Source organism: Anarhichas minor, unplaced genomic scaffold (genome assembly GCF_050575085.1).
Source record: "Anarhichas minor isolate MPS153535 unplaced genomic scaffold, ASM5057508v1 ptg000018l, whole genome shotgun sequence".
Classification (NCBI taxonomy): Eukaryota; Metazoa; Chordata; class Actinopteri; order Perciformes; family Anarhichadidae; genus Anarhichas; species Anarhichas minor.
Genome location: NW_027466464.1, coordinates 8,551,282 through 8,573,486, shown reverse-complemented (window position 1 = coordinate 8,573,486; position 22,205 = coordinate 8,551,282). Strand labels below are relative to the sequence as shown.

The window sequence follows — 22,205 nt, the reverse complement described above, 5'->3', positions numbered from 1 at the left end:
GGAGAAGTGATGTGGTCTTTTTCTGACTCGTTTCATTTTTGGGTGTTTTAGGGGTGTTTTCACCATCTGTGTGTGTGTGTGTGTGTGTGTGTGTGTGTGTGTGTGGACCAAAAGTTGTGTGTTGAGTGTTTTTTCATTAATATTTTTAATTACAACTAAATGTCTAGTATTTCATAGGTTTTGCATTTTTTTCAAACCGGTTACCTTCTACTCAGTCAGTACTTTTATTTCGGAGTCAATGTTTAGGGGATGATGTTAGTTGCATTGCTGGACACAGTTTTAAAAAAAAGGAGCAACTTTGAGTTTTACAACGGATAGTTGTTCAGCCTAAACCACTTCATAGTATGTAGAAGTAAAAACAAAGGAGAACATCTTGCATTGCATTGTAGAGCCAGTATGGTGGGTCAGCTGGGTAATACTTAAAGCAGACAAGGTGATAACTTTAACTTTAGATACTTTAGATTTAAAACCCTCCTTTGTTGTCACTTCTAAATCAGTGGTTTGGAAACATTAAAGTGTTAAAAACATGTTCGTGTGGTTGTCCTTTGCACTCGGTTGATGAAGTTGTGTAACAGAACAATCACATCCCAAAATATTAGCAATGAAGCCGGGGACTAGAAAGTTGGGAAAAAGTACAAAAGTAAAACCAAGAATGTAAAAAAAATAAATGCTTAGGTTTGCCCTTTCTGTTATACACACACACAACATTCCCTAATGAGGTTGCAATGCCTCGCTGTACTTTTCTGTGCATACATGGCATTGCAATGCACACACACACACACACAGAATTCTCCCAAACATCACACACAGTGCCACGCGATGGCTTCACTGATTACCGTGTGTTGTGTTCAATGGGGTGTAAAGAGCTGCCGCTGCGAGTATTAGCCTGTTTATCAGAGTGTGTATTAGCGTGCTGCAGCGCAGGGGCTGGGGGCACAGTGTGTGTGTGTGTGTGTGTGTGTGTGTGTGTGTGTGTGTGTGTGTGCTAACAGGGGATCACAGGTGTGTTTGCGAGCTCCACAGAGAGCCTCTTCCCCCCTCCCCATAACCCCTACACCCCCCACCCTGAGCATCCTGGGTAATATCAGCGCACAGAGCACCTGCGTCCCTATCCCACAACACACACACACACACACACACACACACACCTCTAATGCCCATGTATCAGCCTGCCATACGGCTCTAATAGCCAGCTGTGTTAGCAGAAATCCAGTGGACCGTAACAACACTCACTGATGCAGTTGTAATATTATGTGAGTTAACTACGATGAACACACTAAACAAGGACATTTTATTCTTTAGCTGTGATTTCTTTCACTAAACTAGTTTTTAAAGACACACCGCTCATGTACATGTGTCTTCTGAACGTGAAACGTTGAATTCAGTTGCTTTTCCACGACTTTCCAGAACAGAGCCGACTGTTTCTCATCCTGGTTTCCACTCCAGCTGCTCTGAGAGTCGTCTAATGTAATGTGAAGCAGGAAACAAAAAAGTTGTTTACTCTCCGCGTTTGTTCACGGGAGCAAAATCCATGAAATTAGCTCTCAAACTGGAAAAGTGCTACTACCTGCAGCATCTGATGCACGTCAGGTCAACACCTGCAGCCAGTGTTTTCCAGCCCGCACTCACACAGTTCATGTTGAACTCTGCTCCTCTTCCGGCCCTGTCGAGCTCTGCTAATCAGACGCCTGATAGATGGTTAGTGTGAAGGTGAGAGCCGTGGCTGAGAGGAGGTGATGGTCTAATCCCATTGAGGCTGCATGGGAGGCTTTGACAAGCAGAACCACTGGGAGCTGTTACTTCTAATCCGGTCTGTAAATTAGTATTCACTTTAAGCCAAACACTTAATCGACATGTGTTAGCAGCTGCTGAACTGTTTCAAATTGTTATCAGGTGTCCTGGCAAGTGAAGTAGACAAGAAGCTGCACAGAGTTCGCCACGACTCGTAAATGAATCGCTTCGTAACGATCCCCAGAGCGAAGAGGAGAAATCTGCAGATCATATTTATGATCAACGAGGTAGTGTATTAAAAGGATACATACCAGCTATGTGTCTGTTATACGTGTCGCAATAAACGTTATCATGAATATATCAGTTACATTCACCTAAATGATGCCCGATGAGAAAAGGCCGGGCTCCGATAGTGTGACCTAGAAACTAGAGCGCCAGCGGTGATAACAGGAGGCCGCACTCGTCCTCCGTCATGAGATGATGGGGGCGACAGATTGTGGACTCCGGACAGGGGGTCAGGAAGACCACATCCAGCTCCACCTTCATCCCGCAGACAGCTGAGAGCGAAGCCTGCATTGATCCCCGAGGACCGTCCACTCACAGCATCATCCATCACCTCCACACCACAGACTATCTGTGCGCTTCTTCGTCTTTGTCTCGGGAGTTCCAAAATGTGTTGAATAGGAGATTCATTAAGACCAGTCTGAGTCTAATTGCATTGTACACTTTGCATTCTGCACTTTACAGCTGCTGTTTTTACATTCATACGTCTGTGGTTAGGTCGAGGACTGTGCAGTGTGTGTTTGACAGCTGCTCTTTTTATAAAGTTGGTGGTGAGAGTCGAGGTATGCGAGGGCTGAGGATGGAGTGGAACGACGGCGTCTCTCGCACGCTTTCACATGATAACGTTGAGCCTCTCTTTCATATCTTAAATCTGTATCTAGTATTTTTAAAAAGGCAGACTTTCCACACAGAGAATACTTTGGAAAACGTTTTTTATCAGATCTTCACTTCCTGCCCACAACAGAAGCAAAGGAACAACGGTTGAACACCGGCACAGAGACGACTGTCAAACTGAAAGAATGTGTTTTCAAACCACACTAAACAGTGGCAGCGTCCCACATACCATGACGGATCAGTTTGGCAGGTGGATTGTCAACATTTACATCACGATGTACATAAAGGTCCTCGAGAAAACTTCCAGTCTGTAAAAAAAAAAAAATACTTTTAAACGGTGTAACACGGAGTCCATACTTCCTCATTTTTTCTCACATTTACAAAAACTTTTGAAGTCAAATCAAAGAAAATAAAAGCAAAACTATAATCACAACAGTAATACTCAGACTTTAGTAAATATAAGTAATAAATATCGGTGGGGGGGGGGGGGGGTAGTGATTTACTGTCAGTGAGTTTCACATGGAGCTCAGCTGATGTTTGGGTGGAGGTTCTAGTGTTGTTGACCTGCATGTCTCTATTCCCCACAGCTGAAAGCTCGTCTCATGAGGTACTACTGCCCAATGCCAGTTTGTATTTATACATTTGCAGTTATTTCTAATATCTCACCAGAAAATAACTGTGAGGTTTGGGAGGATTTTACTGAAAAGCTTTGTCGGGGTGAGTCTGTAAGGTTGGCATCTAATATTTGGGGCAAACTGCAATTCCAGCGTTTTATGGCATCCGTGGGGCTTGGGAGTCAAACGCTCCTAAAAGTTGACTTTCTCCTCAAAAAAACACCCCAAAAGCAGTCACATTACACCCCATTTCTGGTCCTAAACTTGTCAAATTCAATCCCATGCTGACTCTAGTGCCAGCATGTGAAACCTGCCTCACAAGAGGAAATCTCTGCCAAACTCTGAGTATCAAACTAAACATTAAACTCTAAAAACATAATAAACCAATCGTACATAAATAAACATAAACCCCCTGAAGATTTGAGACGTCTCAAACCATTCCTGCAGCATAATCCACCGTAGATAATCCGTCTCAATACTTTACAGAGAAATACACAGCTTCCATGTTGTGATTGTGTGCACTTTGTGTAATACTTTACAGAGCTGTAAACAAAGTGGATTGTGCTGCAGAGGTAGTTATACAACGACTGTAACCTTTAATCATCAAATCAGAAACACTGGTGGGAAGTGAACGCACTGCAGTGGTAGTACCTCCGTATCCCCTCTCAGTCAAACTTAAATACTTTCCCACAGTTCCTCTGATCATCAGCTGTGGTGAAGCTGATGACAGCGTGTGTGTTTATTCACGGCTTCACAGTTTGATGGTGTCCTTTGCCTCAGTTCTTGTGTCTCTGCTGTTATCTCTGCTGCTCTGCAGAGGGGGGGCTGTCCAGGCTGCTGTAGGGGGACAGGGAGGACGTCGCCGGCCCCGAGGCTTTCCCATCATCCCCTTCCTCCTTCTCCATCTCCATCTCCACATCTCTTTCTCCGCCCTCTGTTCTGAACGCCTCCACTGATCCTCTCCCGTCCTCGCTGGACTCCTCAGACATAGAGAGACCCTCCTCCCCTCGGCTCTCCGCCGTGCAGACGCCCCCCTCGCTGGGACTCGAGCTCTCCCGGTCGTCCTCCCCGGGGACGGGCTCTCTGACCTGGTTGTGGTGCTTGACGTTGTAGCGCTGGTTCTGGAAGAACTTGACGATGGTGTGCTTGGGTAGGTCCAGCTGGGCCGACAGGGTGTGGATGGCCTCCTGGTCGGGGTAGAGCCCCACGTCGCCGATGAAGCTCTGCAGGGTCCCCAGAGCCTCGAGGGAAATCCGCGTCCGGGACCGGGCCTTCTTCGGTCCTCCGCCTCCTCCGAGGCCGGGGCTCGTCCCGCGCTGGGGCCCGTCTTCTGAGCCGTGCAGGACCAGCAGCTGGATGGGCTGTGGGTCTTCACGAATCGGAGACGGAGTGGTCAGAGGTGGCAGGGGCGGTCTGTGGAGGGCCTGTCGAGAAAAGAATCTATTTTACATTTCTGTTTGTGGAAAGAAGTTTTGAACGTTTTGCCGTGTTATGTATCATTTTGTAATATTAAAATATGGTATTAATGTAGAGGACGAGGTCTTTTGTGACCATATAAAAGCGTAAAGGGATAATGATAATGTAACATTGAAGACACTTTAAGGGTTCAAGACAACGAGCGGATGTAGAGATGTTATAACAGCCTCATGACGTGTAATTACAACATAAAGCTTTAGTAATAAGTGAACCAGTGCAGACTCATTAAGGCAAATGTAGAACAAGCGGAAGTGTCACCGACCGGCATGCACACACAAACAGCTCCAGCGTATTAGCAGGGCGGGGCGACCAGCACACCCAAACACAGGAATCCAGCACCATAAATCTGTGGTCCATCGAAAATGAAAGGACCTAAATAAAGATAATGGCAATTCTTTTTTTCTCTCTGCTTCAATAATTACAGGGAATGTCCTGAATAATATTGAGGTTAGGGCCAGACTGGAGAGCATTTTGGGGTTTTGGGGAGAGGGTGGGATGGAGGAGTGTTCAGCAGGAAATGTGTGGGCCGCTCATCTACCACTTCTATTTTCATGGGCTTATGGGACACAAATATGACGAAGAGGAGGGCTGCTGAGAGGAGCAGGTGGCGGGACGAGACGTCAAGAAATCAGACGCTGGCGTTCACATGTTCTCACGCGTAAAACACTTTTGCTTGCATCGTGGTTGAGCGTGTTTTCACACAGGATTTCTCTCTTTTAGTCTTCCCAGTAACCACAGATGAATTCCCTGATTGCTTTTAAAGTAAATAGAAACTAAAATGAATGCTCTGTAGCTACATGTGACATACTAGAAACTGCAGAGCGCCTAATCTGGCGACTGGCTGCGTGTTTGTACCTGCTGTTCTGGCATGTGGAGGACGGTGTGGAGCCTGTCGCTGTGCTGCTGCCTCGACTCCTCTTCGTAGACCTGATCTCTATCGGCCTGCGTTAACGCCAGGAACCTCCTGATGGTGCACAGGTTCTCCCACAGGGTGCGGTTCTCTGGGCTCGGGCTCTCTTTCCACCTGAGCAGCTCACACAGCCAGCCCTGGAGGAGATTTGGGTGTTTAAATCAACGTATGAGGATTTCATGACTGCACTTTTTTTTTTTGTAAAAGTCCTTTCGTTTCTGATGAGTTCTTCTGGATAGATGACGATTAAAAAATGAGCTTTTTGTGGCAGATTTTGTTTGTGGATACAGTTTTTGTCTTTTTTGGAGTATTTTATATTCAGATTCTTAAATAAATAAACTACTCGTTGTGTTAGAATAGAAGTTGTTCCCTGAGAGGAGAAATAAAGAAGGAAAAAGTCGGAGGGGAGCAGCGAGAGTCTGCAAGTGTGTATGTGTGTGTGAAGATTAGATTATCTCTGCTAGGCTGACCCAGGATCTGCCACCAGCTGTTGTTTATGCGCAGCCTTCAGCCTGGAAATTAATGGTAATAATGCGATCATCCCTCCGTCGTCTTGTCTATCTCTTCCTCCGTCGTGCATCCTTCTGTTCCTCCTTCTCCACTGTGTCGCCCGCCTCATCCCTCCATCAATTTCAGTCCATTTACTGCTTTATCATTTCAGACTTTTTAGCATCTCGTGTGTCTCCACACACTTCCTCTCAAACCATTTCAGTCTGTGTTGGTAATAAATCAGCAAAGGCATTTAAACTTCCTCTCTTTGTCTCCCCCCCCCCCCCCCTCTCTCCCAATAGTGCAGACTCTGCTTTGATCTCACCCTCCATCACCCGCATTGTTTATCTGAGGATGGAGACGCGATGGTAGGCCACAGCGGGTAATCAGATCCCCTCACACACCTGCACGCTGCACCCTCATCAACTCCTTCAAACATCATCAACTCAGCTCGACGCTGTGTGCATGTGTACGCGGATGTCTTACGGGAGGTTCATGTGCGTGAGGTCATTCTTAAGAAGGTTATCACCGGGACAGTTCCTCTCTGAATGCAGGTTTAGGCTCGAGTCCGTGGTAACAATCAAGGAATGCATCTTTAAGCACCAACAAATGTTTCAGTGGGACTGACCTGACTTTTATTGGCGGCCACCTTGGCGAACAGAGCCTGGGAGACCTTCGCCCTCTTCATCTCCTGTTGGATCTCCTCATAGACGCCCGACGAGATGTTGACCAACGGGTCCGACTTCAGCGGCAGCTCTGCGGCAGACATGCTGCACTTTGTCTGCACCGAGCAGGACACAGAGAGTGAGATGAGATGAGAAAGTAACAGCACATAAAATGTGACATACAAAGTCAAACAAAGTGTCCCTCACTGGCAGAGCTGGTCCTGTGAATGCGTGTCTGAGTGGGTTGCTGTTGGAGATGTGGGTGGTGGAGAGGTTGTGGGTGGAGTTGGCGCTCCTCTCTCTCTCCTCCTGGTAGATGCGGTCCCGCTCGCCCTCCGGCAGGGTGAGGAAGCTCTGCATGGCCTTCAGGTTGACCAGCAGCGACTGTGAGGCCGAGCGAGGATCCTCCTCCTTACGAAGGATCTCTGACAGCAGCCCCTGAAGCCACACACACACACACACACACACACACAGGAGTGAGCGTTAACGTAACTGCATCCTCTCTGGTAACAGTAAGGTCGTGTGTTTCAGTTTACCTGTGTGCGGTTAAAAGCCACGCGGGCAAACACCGCCTGAGAAATGCTGGCCCTCTTCAGTTCGTTCCTGACATGCTGGTAAATGCTGAAGGAGACTTCAGGCCCCGAGCAATTGAGGCCGGGCTCGGTGGCGGCCCCGGAGCCCTTGCAGGTGCGCGGGATGGGCGGGTGGTGGAGGAACTGCTGGTTGACTCCCTGTGGGTGCTGGTGTGCGAGCAGGCGGCTAACGGCTAGCTGCTGGTTGATGAGGTGGGCCATGGCGAGCTGCTGACGGACGAGCTGAGGGGAGAGCTGGGGGTGCAGGAGCCCGCCGTGGCCCAGGAGAGGACGCAGCGGTGCACCCGGGTGGTGCTGGCTGGCGGGGTGAGGCAGACGTTGAGGCTGGGTGTCCCCGAGGCCACTCTTGATGGACAGACCTCCGGGGCCGCCCAGGGAGCCCAAATGGGTGGGGGAGGGTAAGAGTAAGGGAGGTCGCTGGCTGAGGATGCTCAGGTCCAAATCCCTCTCCACTGTGTCACCACACACACAGACACACACACACACACAGGTTTGTGTTACTAATATGAAAGCAGCAGATCGGGCCTTTCACCTTTTAATCCAGCTGCAGTCTAATTTCTAGTCCTTTCATTTGGTCACTGAAGTCCTCACAAGGTGCATTATGTCATTATGTCAGTATCCATAAAAGATGAACGTACCTTTAATATCTGATTTATCCTGAGCTGACCACATCTTCTCAATGTATTCACCTGGGGGGGTATCAAAGGTGTAAGTATATTTAGTTACACACTCAAACATCTACCAAGTGTTCGAACACAATAACATTCCTGCATGCGGCTACAGCCTAAATCAGGCGTTTTTAAATAAGTATATCAAGAGGCTTATTGAGAAGGGGAAGCAGGGGTCTGGGGGTCCCTTATGTGTAGAAAAAGTAGGACTGCTGGTCGAATGATTCAGAGGATGATCTCATTACCACAAAGTCCTATTGTCCCTTTTACTGTCTCCTCTGTTAAGATCAAATAAGTGTGTCCTCTTCATCACCGCATTGAACTTTTCTGCTCTCCTAGCGGCCTCTCTGCTCGTCTCCACACAAATCTGCTTCTTGTTACGCGTCTGCCGGGTTCGGTTGAGAGTCGCATTTTAGGTTATTAGGGGAATAAAAGTTGGAGTGAGGTTTGGCAGGCCTTCAGATTTTTACCTTCCCAGTGCGTGTGTGTAGAGCGAGTGTAAGAGGAGCTCTTGTTCCTGGGTTTTGGTGGCGTGTGTGTGTGTGTGTGTGTGTGTTGGGGGGGGGGGGGGGGGGGGGGGGGGGCTGCTGCTGTTTTCCATTAGGAGTTAAGAGCATTTAGTTTTGTCATGTGTATTAAGGGTGACATTAATGCAAACCATGTGTGACAGTTCGGTCCTACTGAGAGCTGTCAGTGACAGACATCTCATGCAGCAGATTAGACACATGCAGGCTGACACACGCACACAGGGGGTGGACAGATGAATGGGGAAAAACTTCCCGAAAAAGCATCAAAAGCAACTAAATCAGAAAAACAAAAGGCGGCCAGGCAGGTGAGTCACGTTGAGTGTCAGATTGAAAAAGAGCTCCGACAGTCTCCACTTCTCAAAGCAACGTGAGGCCAATAAAGTATAAACAGCTGAAGAGTTGATGGTTGAGGTGCACTGAAGAGTTGATCGCTAAAACGGGAGAAGTTTTTAACAACGTGGGAGAGTTTAACAAGGAAACGCGTGACAATGAACTGCTCACGGACGGGCCGGCACTGAACGGGGGAGTTACTGAGCAGCACAAAGCCTCCACCCAAGTGAAGCGACACCTGCGACAGACTGCGATTACGTGCACACGTAAAAGTTATAACACAGATTTCTATTCAGCTGTTCATTCATCTTTTCACTTCATGCCAGAAAGATTAATATCAGACTTGATTTAAGGCCAAAATGACTGATTTTCTTCGTGTGCGCTCAGCTGCTTCACACCTTTGGAGTTACCTTTGATGCGTTTGTACCTCTTGTACCAGCGTCCAAACTCCTGGCACTTAGAGGTGGAGACGTTGATGTAGTAGGAACTGTTGACTATCGCTGAGATCATACTCTGACAGAAACACAGAAACATATACAATAAACATGTCGCAGCTAAAATACAAAACCTGCGACACTCGTAATCAGTTTATTATTGATTCTTGCTCTTTGCATGACAAGCTCCCCTTTCCCAGCATGCACTGTGGTCACTTCTACACGAGCAGTGGAAGCTCAACATGGGAAGCACTGAGGATTAAAACTCACATGAGTCAGGCTATAAACACACACACACACACACACACCACCCACACACTTCCCCTAATCACTAATTACATCATGACTAAGTCCTGCGTATAAATCACAAGTTGAAAATGACACACTCTCAAGTCTAATGACCGCAGGGTGTGTGTGAGGAGGATAATTGAGGTGTGCATGTTTGCATCCTTTCCCATGGGACGGTATCAATACTTGTGTGTGTGTGTGTGTGTGTGTGTGTGTGTGTGTGTGTTAGAGAGAGATTACACAGTGCTCTAAGTGTGTGGTGAACTGATGATGAAACCACATGTGTTTAGAGAAAATACTTAGCAGCATCTCGGCTATCTGTGTGTATGACAGAAACACAATCGAACCCAGATTGACATTGATATCTAATGGAAAAGAGGTGATCTACCGTCTGATTCTGTGGAGACTGTATTCGGTGTAGCTGCGGCGAGCACATACCTGGGAGAGGGGACACTCCTTGGCCAGAGCGCTCTGGTTGGTCTCTCGGAGCAGCTCTTTGAGGGCGTTCCTCACCGTGGCGTGGGTCCACTGCTCTGACGGCAGCTCCTCCAGCCGCGCAAAGCTGCACACGTGAGACGCTTTGTTATTGTACAAACTCATTCACTTAAAGCAGAGGCTGTCAAATCCACCAACAGTCGGCTTTAAGTTAAAGGCTATTAACTCTTTTGTTCCCGCTTGGAGCTTTTCGTCATTGTTCGCTGCTCTTCTTTCTTTAAAAGCGAAATAATAATCATTTAAACCTGTGCAGTAGGATCCGCAGTGTGACCATGTGGTAGACCTCCAGCAGCATGTCAGCCACGGTTGCCTCTGGAGCGTCTGTTAGGTAGTGGATGGGCATCGGCTTCCACTGGCCCACTTTAATGATGCCTGGAGAACACAAACAAACACACACATACACATAAAACTAAAGCATGCGTCTGTTTAATAAAAGATTTAAATGTCAGAAAATCTAGTTTTCATGTTCTCTTATTGATGTAGACCTAATCTGCTTGTGTGTGTGTGTGTGTGTGTGTGTGTGTGTGTGTGTGTGTGTGTGTGTGTGTGTTGGGGAGTTTAACAGACGACCATCCCAGTCTTGGAGCATCATCCTGGGTTGAACATTCCCCAAACCTTCCAACAACCGTGACTGGAAGCGCAAATCTAAACAGGCCTAATCGCGTTAGGATCGGCTAAATCAAACACAGACCCTGCCTGGCCTACCAGCCTCCTTCGTGTGTGTGTGTGTGTGTGTGTGTGTGTGTGTGTGTGTGTGTGTCTTCATTGCATGAGGATGGTGGTGATAGGGGCAAAAGAACAAAGGCTGTTCTCTTGGGACTCCCCAGTTGATTAATCAGAGGAGAAATGTAAAATCAGCTCAGCATTAAAGACTGAGCTGTTGATGCTCTGAATAAACAGTGAGGTCACTGCTCTCCTGTCTCGCTGCACCATGTTCTATCCTCATATCTGGCAGTTCTTCTGTGTCCTGCAGCTGACTTTGCTTTAGTAATGATTTTGAATACTTCAACATGTCATCAACAGGTCGCCGATATGAATAACAGACCTTACTTTCACATTGTAAACTCTTCCTGGCCCAAAGTGTTAAATGAAGTTATGTTGTCAGTGCACGTGAATATTTTCGCGTATGTTAAAAATAATTCGGTGGAGAGATATTGTGCTGTATGGTTCTTAAAATAAAGTGTGGGTTGTTTCTGGGAACCTCTGGGGGTTTGCAAGCCCTCAAATACGGTAAATGTTTATTTCTAAGTGAGTAATATCAGAGAATGCGTCCCGAAACACGGACTTCAGTTATATTTAGTTCAGCAATTCACCTAAGGTCATGTTCCAGAGCAGTAACCATGTACCCTAAATAAGAAATAGCTTCTTTTTAATTAGCCATAATGTGCAAGTTAATTAAAACGTGCCCCCCCCACCCCCGTGCCAGTTTAAAAATACTAGTCCAGCCAAAGTTATGCAAGATGCAATTCAATGGCAGAAGAAAATAGAAGAGACTCTGTATAATTTTGGTTGTGACCACACTGGGGGAAAAAATGCACGACTCCAGCCAAAAATTATTTATTTGAAAAGAAAAGGCTTATTTCTCAGAACAAAACCTAGCCATTTGGGAGAGGCGGGGGGGGGGGGGGGGGGGGTCGCAGGGCGTCGGCCACTTGGTTAGAGCGCCCTGTGTTTACGGGACACACCAGGAATGTCAAACTGCCATGCTCTGTGTGTGTGTGTGTGTGTGTGGAGGCTGTTGTTTCTCAGTCGACTGGATGTTGTCTGCCTTCTTGTTTTGATCTCAATATGATGAGAAAACGTTTTGGTTGAACTTCCGTGCTGCCAGGCGGGTGAACTGACTCGCATCAGATCTGCATGTCGGGTTTATCTTTAAAATGCCTTCTTGGTAAATACCTTCTCTGTGCCCGTGTGGCGAAACCCCACCCATCTGGAAACCAGTCGTGCTCTGTTAAACCGCTGCTGGAAATAATTAATTTCTCATCAATATTATAAGAAAGACTGAAACATGAGATGTTTCCCGTCGGCGCCACAATATGCAACCAGGGGCTGAAACGCTAACAAAATGCCCGTAGCAGCTAAAAACACCAGGTTTCAGCAGGTCAAAGGGATTCTTTTTGCACTCTATGTCTCCCAATAATGTATAACTGTTGTTGCATACTCTCGTATGTTTAGTAATCACTTGGACACAGACTCTACTTACCACTTGCCTGTACAGCTGAGCTGTGCGAGTATCCCAGCGCAGCCAGTGCCGTCTCCACCAGCTGCGTGAAGAGGACGTCTTTATGAACCAGCACAAACTCAGCGTGGCGGTCGCCGTGCCCCTCGCAGTCGCCGGCTACGCCCCCGTTTGCTGCATGCTCCACCACGCAGTAGACCGGGATCATCAAACCTGGCAGACGGACAGAGACAAGAGAGTTACAGGAGAAGCTACCGTGTGTGTTTGTGTCGTCTGTCCTCTTTCCAGGAAGTGGAAGTTGCTTAAAGTTTCCGTAAAAGACAGGTCAAGCATGTCTGGGTGCCTCCAGATAAATGCACTTACAGCTGTTTATGATAGCAGCAGCATCAGTCTAAAAGGTTGGTTCAGACTGTCAAAGTAGTAGCCTGGAGCTTCTTTTAGAAAATTACATTTCAAGGCACAAATCGGGCAGCGAGGAATGTTTTTGGAGGATTTTGAAGCTTCCTGTTTGTCATCTATGTCTCAGCGTTTCCTCCAGAAACCAAAGCTGACAGCGACAGGTTTCTGTCTGTTGGCAGTGTGTCAGCGTCGGTGCTGCGTGGTGGTCTCAGGGGAAGACTAAACTGGGCAGCTGCCAGCGTGAATGTCAGTCGGTGTAAGATTGTACAACTGTATTTGTTTTCACCGCACATTAAGAAACCCACAACGAATAAGACTTGCTTCTTAACGCGCCGGACATGATATCTGTGTCACTCAGCGCTCAGGAGCGATGCCATGAACGCTGACTCGTTATTGGGCGAGTCCCGAGAGCTCCTCTTGGATCCGTTCACACCCATCCAAGTCCACCGCTCCATCCCACAGGACCGGCTAATTAACAAGCGATCAATCCTCCTCCTGACGAGGCGGCGACAGAGCCAAACCGCAGCAGCGTCAGGCACGCTGTCGGCCAATAAGACAACCGCTCAGGGGAAGGGTGGAGGGAGGCAGCCGAATATGTGTGTGTGTACTGTTACAATGTTTGTGTGATGATGCATGATGATGTTCTCAACTGCATGAGAGGATAATGGGCATTTGTGCGTGAGTGTTTTCTGTGTTAGGTATTTTAAAGTTTACATGCAGCTCTGCAATACCGGTGAATAAGGACGACCCACCCACGGACCGGAGACACCGACATCCTCCACAAAAGTCTTGATACTACTTTAAATTCATGTCACATCTTGTGTGGTTAAGGTGGAACTTATTTAGGTTCTTAACACGCCTACAGTTATACTTTACTATGCAAGATGACGTTGTGGTTTTACGAAAAAGTTCTTCTTCAAGCATGCGTGTATCTGTGTGACGGCCTCACCTCCCAGCGGCCTCAGCGGCGTGCCGTTCTGTCTGATCCGCGGAGCCGCCGGGCTGCCGTTGACCTCCAGGCGGCTCGACTTGCACGGCGGGCTTTCCCCTCTCTCCTCCGGGCTGGCGCTGTCCCGAAGGCCGGGGCTCTCCGTTCCCCCGCGCTGCTCCATCACCCCGAAAACTCCAGGAGGAGCCCCCAGTACAGAGTGGGAAGCTGGGAGGAGACATCAAGCAAAGGAAACAACTGAAACAAGTTCAAATGCACCTTCACACTGTGTATATATCATATTTCACACTCAGCCAGTGTTGACAGTGAGGAGCCATTAGAGGCGGTTTCATCAACAACCGGTCGCTTTGTTCATTTCTTTGTTGTTCACATACAAGCGAGGCAGCGACGACCACAACAGACACGAGAGTCAGAGGCATCTGGGACCGATCACAGGTCAGTCAGACTAAATACAGACGAGTTCATTATTCTCTGTTTGGACACATCGGAGTAAACGACACACGTTATAATGACAGACAATGCACTCTGTAGAAATACAACCAAGGAAAACATAGAATTACACTAGAAATGTTAACAAACAAAAGTCCGACTGTAACGTGTTGTATCTTTACTGTGCAAGTTGACACGACGGTGTGACGAGTCAGCAGAGACGACAGGAAGTCGGTCTCCAGTGTTTATGCAGAGACATGAGGGTCTTCAAGGGCTTTATTTCCTAATAATAATCAGCTCGCTGCACTTTATCACGCTTATTACACGGCTACTTACGACAGAAAGCAATAATCTGACACAAAATATTGCTTTTAAAATGATTTTATCGCTTCAGAATCAAGTATTCGACAAAGCGGTGTAATAGGAGAGTGAACCTTCCTACATAAGAACATAAGTATATTTCCCAAGCTGTCAAACTAGTCCTCTAAAAGATGATATTGTCAAATATGAATATTTCAGTTTCTCATCTTACCCACAGGACTCCTGTACTGTAATCTGCTGAGGCTCATTTATGTCCAAAGTATCGGCATTTAAAAATGTAAAAAGTGATGTTTACATCTCAGCTCTCCATGTGGTTTCAGGACTATAAAAAGGTTTCTTTTACTGTCAGAGAACTCTATTTAAAAAAACATTAAACAGTCAGCAAAGCCTCAAAGCATATATATATATATATATATATACCTGACTATAATAAAACACACATGGCCAATTATTAGCTGCTGAAAAAAGCCCGTCCATCACAAGCCAGACAAAATGAAATGATGGGAGTATGGAGCGTGACGACGACCTGAGAGAGAGAATGAACACTCTAACTGAGGCATGGCATGATTAAATAATGTATTTCATTGATTTGTTCAAATCAAATAGTTTATATGTGTTTGATATAACTTTCCAGACAAAAACTGACGAGTAGACACATCGATTCATGTGCGTGCGTCTCACCTGCACAGGGGGATTGGGACGTGATTAGCCGAGCGTAGCACAAACACTGGGAGCAGGGGGAAGCTGCTAGCTCGCACTTCCTCTTCCACCAACTTCTTTAACACACCGGCCATCAGATAAACAACGTACGAGAAGAACAAAAGCTATCGAGGGCCAACACCAACACTGGAATTGTTTTGCACAATAACTGACAACAATTGTTTTTCTATAATATATGATTAAAAAGCAGTTTTGTTCCTAAAGGACCACCATGTCGCTGCTGATCTCGGTCCCTCTGGACACAGCTGTCCCTCCCACGCTGCCTTTGCTAATTTTCCCATTAATCCTTTATCATAAAACTGACTTCACGATCGCGCAGCAGTTTCCAGGCCACCAAAACCAAAATAACGTCAGAAACCCCCCCAAAAGAAATCTGTTTCCCCCTAAAAAGTGCTTTTTCATCCGTCTCAGTCATTCAACACACACCGAACGAGGACACAATGACGATTAAACTCTTTAAATGTAATTTAAGGGTGCAGGACCAGGCTCCATCACACACTTGAATGAGAGATGAGAGCGCGAACATACGCTGCTTTCTCTCTCCTGCAGTTTGTGTGTCTGCTTTTAATAAACACATATTTCCTCCTTGTCTCCTTATTATTGGCTTTTATTCCTCATTCTGTTGTTTTTCTTCATTACGACTTCATATATGTGCATTTTCATGTAAATAACTTTAGTGGGCTAATATACTTTTACATCATTAATGCAGTAAAACAAAAAGAAGGGCTGGGGCCTTGTTACGTCTTTCACTCACTCGTTCACACACATGAGAGCACTTCAGGAGACCACAGACTTTACGAGCACACATGGAGGCCAAATGTACAGTCACACTCAGTAGCCTCCGACTGACAAATCACAGAAAAGCCTCCTGGAGTAGATTCATCAGGGTCTAATTTACAGGCTTCAAGGGGCCTTTAACGGCATTTTAGATATTAAATGAACTGTGGATTCTCCCAGGAGCCCTGAAGAGAGTTCACGGGCTCCTCGAGTTAAACTGGACTACAGTTTAGTTCAGTAGAAATCATTTTGGGGTCTGGTGACACCCACAAGTTTGGGATGAACACAGGAAACACTGGATGTAAACAGAAGTTTAGTTTGTGTACTAGGAAACTGCACAAAGCAGTGGTTATTGAGGGTTAAAATATGTTGGTTCAATTTAGGTTTTGTTCAGTATAATATAAATATAAATTCACTTTTGAGTTTAAGGCCTGTATCCAGTAAAAGAAGAACATTTAAGTCAATAATATTTATTGTCACTATCATGATTTTTAGAGTTTGTTTGGCTTCAACAGACCAACAGTATGCCCTTAAATACTTAATATCATGATACTACATCATATTAGTTATATTCATTATTAAACGGATGGATTGCTGATAGTTTACAACTTGTTTCAACAGAGATGAAATAATAACACGTCCATTATTTATGACTCCTTATCTGCAAATAGACACTAATTGTAAAGACATTCTGGGGAATTCGACACACACGTTTAATCACTTTATTGTCGTTAAGTCTGAACCGTCTTCGCTTCCCAACAGCAACATTTACGTTACGGATATTAGCATCTCTGGAAGCAATATTAAATCTATCCAATAATACCTTTTTATCAACTTTCAAACCTTAGACAGTCTAAGTATTAGAAATAAGACGTGTCTTTATGATTTTAATATGGTGAATACCTTTAAAAATGTATTGTTATAACTCCAACGTTATGACAATACATTGTCGTATTTAAATCTCCCTTTTACCTTTTTAAATGTATCTTATCATATTACATATATTCAGTTAAATGTGTGTCAAGTTATTATTCTTTGTAAAGCAATAAAAGACTGTGAGAGTCACTCCTTTAAGATTATTAGGTTATTTACCTCACATTTGATCAAATACAAACAGAATATTACGGTATTGCTTTACTGTGAACCAAAAATTAAATAATGCAATTACTTATGTACTTCATCTTTAACTGAAATATCAAAAAGATATTTATTCATATACATAAAAAGACATTTCTGTATTTATAAATATCTATTATTGTCAAATAATGAGAGTTTTCATGGTCAACGTTAGAGTTAAAGTTAACGTTCCTGTAATAAAACCAAATCGTTTAAATCACATTTAAATATGTGTGCACATAAAAAGGTATATTCCTTCTTTATGAACTATTTCATCTGTATACTTCCAATCAAGTTCTCACTCACTTTTCAGGAAGTCGCTGTGCCCGCTGGGGAATAAACTCCATCCATTGGTGAAAAGGAGAGAATCCAGCCTGAGAGTCACACTTTCCCCCCTTTGTGTCAGAAAAACGCTGCTCCGGCAGAACCAGCGAGGAGATATGAAGACGAGGAGTGATGAGGGCACACTGCTGCTGCCTGCTGAGCAAAGAGCAGTAAAGTGACACATGTGGAGGGAGGAAGGGAGGGAGGGAAGGAGGGAGGGAGGGAGGGAGGGAAACCCAAAGAGAGACCGACACAGTAGAAGTTGTGAAGCATGTGGTTAAAAAACCCTTTAATGTCTCTCTACCTTTACTCTAGAAAGTCCTGCACTAAATGAATAATGCGATCACCGATTTAGAAAAGAGAATTAATTTGCCCAGATGTCGTGATGGCAGCGAACAGGAGGAGAGAGAGAAAAGATTCATGTGAAACAACGTCACCATTCTGAGACACGCTGAAGAGATTCACACATTTACAAGAAGTCATAAATGATCAGAGTGGAGCGGATCGTCTGCCGGCGCAGAAAAACTCAAGTTAAAGGATTGAAAGGGGACAAAAACACGCACCCAACTCTAACTCGTTGTCTATTTATGTTTTTGGGATGTAACCCGCTTAAAGAAAGTCAAATGTTTCATCATTAAAGCTGTTTTAGTTTCATAAACGACAGGTAGACTTAGGAATTGTATTTGACGATATTACCTGCGAAGACAAATGATCAAAATCTCACTTTTTTCCTCAGACGGGTGGGATTAAAAATCTAAACACCACAGATTGAATGTCACTGCGCAGACTGATTGTAATGCTGCATTAAAACTCGTGTGCTTGTTCAAATAGCCGGTCAGCTTTCCTTCATTTATTCTGGATGGAATAGTCACCTATCATTACTACTCCGCCTGTCTGCCTTCCTGTCGCTCCTCCTCTGTGGTGTGTGTGTGTGTGTGTGTGTGTGTGTGTGTGTGTGTGTGTGCAAACTGCCAACACTCGTCTGTCCTACATCATCGTAAGTATCTCTGACAGCTCACCACAAGTCGCTCACCATGAGCGTGTGTGTGTGTGTGTGTGATGGAATGCAATTAAAGAGTGCTTTCACAAGGCTCAATCCAGCTCTTATTACCTGTTCGTTATGGCGGACGCTGCTGTATATAAGCAGAGGAAATTATTATTTCAGTCATCAAATGTCTTCTTTTCAAGTCTAAAACCCCAAAATATTCACTTTTATTCCTCTAGCTGCAGAAAACAGCAGAAACCCTCTGAGGACGAGGAGCGCTCGCTGTCTTTTCACTGGTGAAATGCTGCCCTCTTGTGGTGACAATGGTAATGACAGGTACTGGCCTCACATCTAAAACCTAAAATATAGACCGTTACATGATCATTTGTATTCCTTCATTATTTGTATTTTATAATCTAAAGGTTCACTCGTAGTAATACACACTTATTTCTGCAGTTATTGCTCATTTCGGACCATAATATTGTTTGTTATTTATGTTTAAAGTGAGGGGGTTAATGGGAAAATAACATGGGAAACAACATGGACATCTAGTGGCCATTTGAGGAACTAGATTTGTTTTTGTTTAACATTTATATATTCATGAAATAGAGGTCCATACTATTTGTATTTGTGCATCTCTGTGTGTGTGTTTACAGCGGTCTTTATGCAGCGTAATCCCACAGCCTCTTTCTCAATAATGTCATATTTCCTGACATCAGATTCCCTCATGTGCTCAAGACTTTTTGGCCCCGTAATTATTACCTCGATTATTTTTGTAAATTTTACAAGAAATTATCATTCCAGTGCTTTTACTTTAAAATATCACCTTTTATTTAATGTGTTACTTGGTGTTTGTTTGTAATTATGTATCCTCATTTTTATAAGTACATTTTAATCATTCACACTAAGTAATATCTACTAAACTACTGTATTGAATGCACTACCTGACACAACAAAGTAAAATGTACTTGGGTAATACGAGTAAAACCTGGCAACCTATAGCGCGTACTCAGGGGGTGACGTCAGAGGAGATTTCGCGCTCCTTTCTTCAACTAGACGACGGAACAGCAGAACCTGAACAAGGACGGCAGCGTTTCACCTGAGGAGAGGAACTTCATGGACGGGAGCCATTGGGGTAGGTTATATGTTTAATTAATGCTCTACGTTGCTGTTGAGCCTTCGGTCAAGTCTGTGTTTGAGTTGTGAACTGGTCAGTTTAGCGTGCTAGCTAGTTAGGCTATCATGCTAGCTAACTTGGGACAGCATTACAGACATGGCTCACGGCGCTACATTTTGTGGACATGTTTTTGGTGGTTTTGGTCACGATTTTACAGGGTTCTCCCTTGCAAAGTTGTTGGCCTGGGGACACGGTGCTCGACCAGCTGCGCTCCGTCGACGAGGGGGAATTACTTCGGTTTTGTGAAGCCCACTTCTGCCACACAGGTGCTGTGCTGAGTCACACGCACAGCGTGCTTTCTCTCGGACATCCTCAAGTGCAGCCGAGGTCGAATGAGGAAAATGTGACAAGACAGGGAATCATAGCTAAGCAGCAACAAGCACACTGGTCATGTGCTAACAAATATTCCATATGTGATGGAATTAGTGACTTTAGAGCGAGTCTAATACACTTAACATTATTTTGTCACTATCATATTCTGACATATTTTTACAGTAACTTATATTTCTGTCATTAGTTTTAAACTGGTCTCTTATGTCTCTATCCAATGTGGTGTCCTTGATGATGAAGGCTTTGGGCATGAAACAAGGTGCCAGTACTGTGTTGAGTTAGTGTCGCATATCAACATGACCAGGCCTGCTGTGTATCTCAGTATTAACGTTATGGTGGCTTGTTTATGTGCTGTTTTTTTGCGTGGGGATAAAACATGATATCAATATGAAGATTTAAGCCAAATTCAGATTTAATGTTGTGTGTTCATGTTTTAACATAATTTCTTTTTATATTTCACAGAATATTAAAGGACGTTCACTCTCAGCAAGTTGACATCAACAGTTGACACAAGGTAAAATCAACTTAGTACTGTTATAGTTTAATTAACTTGACATATACATTTGAAGTCGTAGTTTGTGTTGCTGTCAATAGTACATTATACTGGGAGGACTACTGCATTAATTGTTTTAGCAAGGTACCTCATCTTGATCATGTTTTTTATTGTCTTTTGTTTCAGATCAATGAGGAGTTCAGAAGAATAACCACAGTTCATCTGGAGCGAAACTTTTTGTTGAAATTGGACAATTGCACTACCAACTTTCTGGAGATACTTGGGACAAAGGGCGGAGTTGCAGGAACAAAGACCCATGCTGGAATCACCCAGCCTGGTAAAGTTTAGATATCTAATGTTATATAAAATTATGTTGGGCTCATATACACTGAGAATAGATGCATAATGACGCATTTGAACACATTCAATATTTTTGTTTGTTTCCCCCACTATCGTCATTTTTTGAGAACACATCAGACTTGAAGATGTAAAAGTGAACATTAGTAAATTTGAATTTCAAAGATGTCATTGAAGAGGACTATGCTCAACATGTCATGAAGATCCTTGTCATCCATGGAAATGCAACACAGAATGGCTTCACTCCTGACAATCGTGTTCGTCGTCAGAGGGAAAAGAGGTTCTTGATGACTGTCAAAGTGTGGCAAAGGCCTGCCTTCTGCTCATGGGCTATATCTATGTGTATCTAAGTGTTGTCAAGCAATACCCATCGTTTCAAATTAAAAGTGTTTGTTAAATGACTAAACGTTTGTGTTCTTAAATTTCTTATTGACAGCACTGATTTAGAAATGTTTTGTCTGGCAATGCCAACCAGATTATATATGTTGGTATTTGTGTGTCTGTCAGCAGTGACCTCTTTCACCAGTTAACAAGTAAAGCTGCTGTAGTTTAAAAGAAGATGTTTTGTAGAAGCCTTATGTTAAGACAATTTTATTAAATTAACAGTAGCCCAGTTTAAAAAAAATGCAACATTCATATTTGAACAGTTGTGTAGAGTAGTAGTAGATAAAAGATATATTGTGTAAATATTACTTAATATTTCTCAATTGAAAAAGTAAAGAAAAGCTAGTTAAATATACATGAAACACCTAATTGAGTTTTACTGGGGTTTTGTAATTAGATGCAAAGGTAGCCTGAGTAAAGATTACTATCAAAGGCTAAGTACATTTTATGTCTAAGGAAGAAATATTCAAGTAAAAGTTACTTGAAAATTTTGGATAAACAATTCTTACTAGTAAGTAAATTTAACTTGAGAATTCCTGAGTAAAAATTACTCGGAATTTCTGAGTGCAAATTGTTACCTAGCTTTTTTTCAAGTAAATGTCACTTATTTTTTTTTTCCAGTGTGGGTGGTCTACGAGAGGCCGAACTACGTGGGCTACCAGTACGTCCTGACCAGAGGAGAGTACCCCGACGACAAGAGCTGGATCGGCCTCAGCGACAGTCTGCTCCTGCAAGATGATTCACTTCGTAAGCCTTCCCGTCCTGACTGAACTCCTTCTTTAAACAGATTTTGTTTTGTTTAAACCTACCCTGTCACTGTCTCACCCATATCTGCACCACGTCTCTCCAAACCCTCCTCTCTCTGTTTCCTCTTTGCGTCCTCCTCCAGGCCTCAGCTGATCCTCACAAGATCCAGCTCTATGTCAAAGGGGACTTTGCGGGTCGGGTGTTTGAAGCCACCGAGGACTGCCCCTCCGTGCTGGAGAGCTTCCACCAGAGGGAGGTGCACTCCTGGTGGGCCTTCTACGAGCACCCCGACTACAAGGGCCGCCAGTACCTGCTGGAGAAAGGCGAGTACCGCAAGCCGGTGGACTGGGGCGCCGTCTACCCCACCGTCCAGTCTTTCAGAAGCCTAACTGAGTAGACGC

General features: G+C 44.6%; 1 protein-coding gene, 1 long non-coding RNA gene and 1 pseudogene across 2 annotated transcripts; 2 read left to right on the top strand and 1 right to left on the bottom strand.

Moving 5' to 3' along the window:
- Window positions 1-2,720: 2,720 nt before the first annotated feature.
- Window positions 2,721-13,807, bottom strand: LOC142952640 (DNA-binding protein SATB2-like). The gene is made up of 10 exons (XM_076094484.1): window positions 13,645-13,807; window positions 12,321-12,509; window positions 10,363-10,489; window positions 10,061-10,184; window positions 9,311-9,413; window positions 7,319-7,827; window positions 7,024-7,220; window positions 6,746-6,920; window positions 5,574-5,765; window positions 2,721-4,594 (listed from the first exon to the last, which is right to left on the bottom strand). The coding sequence occupies exons 1-10, from the start codon at window positions 13,805-13,807 to the stop codon at window positions 4,040-4,042; spliced, it is 2,334 nt and encodes a 777-aa protein (XP_075950599.1). The 3' UTR covers window positions 2,721-4,039.
- Window positions 13,808-19,372: 5,565 nt separating this feature from the next.
- On the top strand, window positions 19,373-20,548 carry LOC142952649 (uncharacterized). Its single transcript, XR_012954696.1, has 3 exons — window positions 19,373-19,451; window positions 20,286-20,337; window positions 20,503-20,548. It is a non-coding gene; the product is annotated as an uncharacterized LOC142952649 (long non-coding RNA).
- A 359-nt stretch (window positions 20,549-20,907) lies between these two features.
- On the top strand, window positions 20,908-22,201 carry LOC142953046 (gamma-crystallin S-like; annotated as a pseudogene).
- The last annotated feature ends 4 nt before the right edge of the window (window positions 22,202-22,205 follow it).

What these genes read in the sequence shown, in the direction of transcription:
- LOC142952640 (XM_076094484.1), bottom strand. Translation starts at nt 13,807, where the DNA reads ATGGAGCAGCGCGGGGGAACGGAGAGCCCCGGCCTTCGGGACAGCGCC. An exon ending in GAGGTACAAACGCATCAAAG is followed by an intron (nt 7,828 to 9,310) that starts GTAACTCCAAAG and finishes GTGGTGACACAG; the next exon opens with TGGAGAGGGATTTGGACCTG. An exon ending in TCCACATGCCAGAACAGCAG is followed by an intron (nt 4,595 to 5,573) that starts GTACAAACACGC and finishes CAGCCCATCCAG; the next exon opens with CTGCTGGTCCTGCACGGCTC.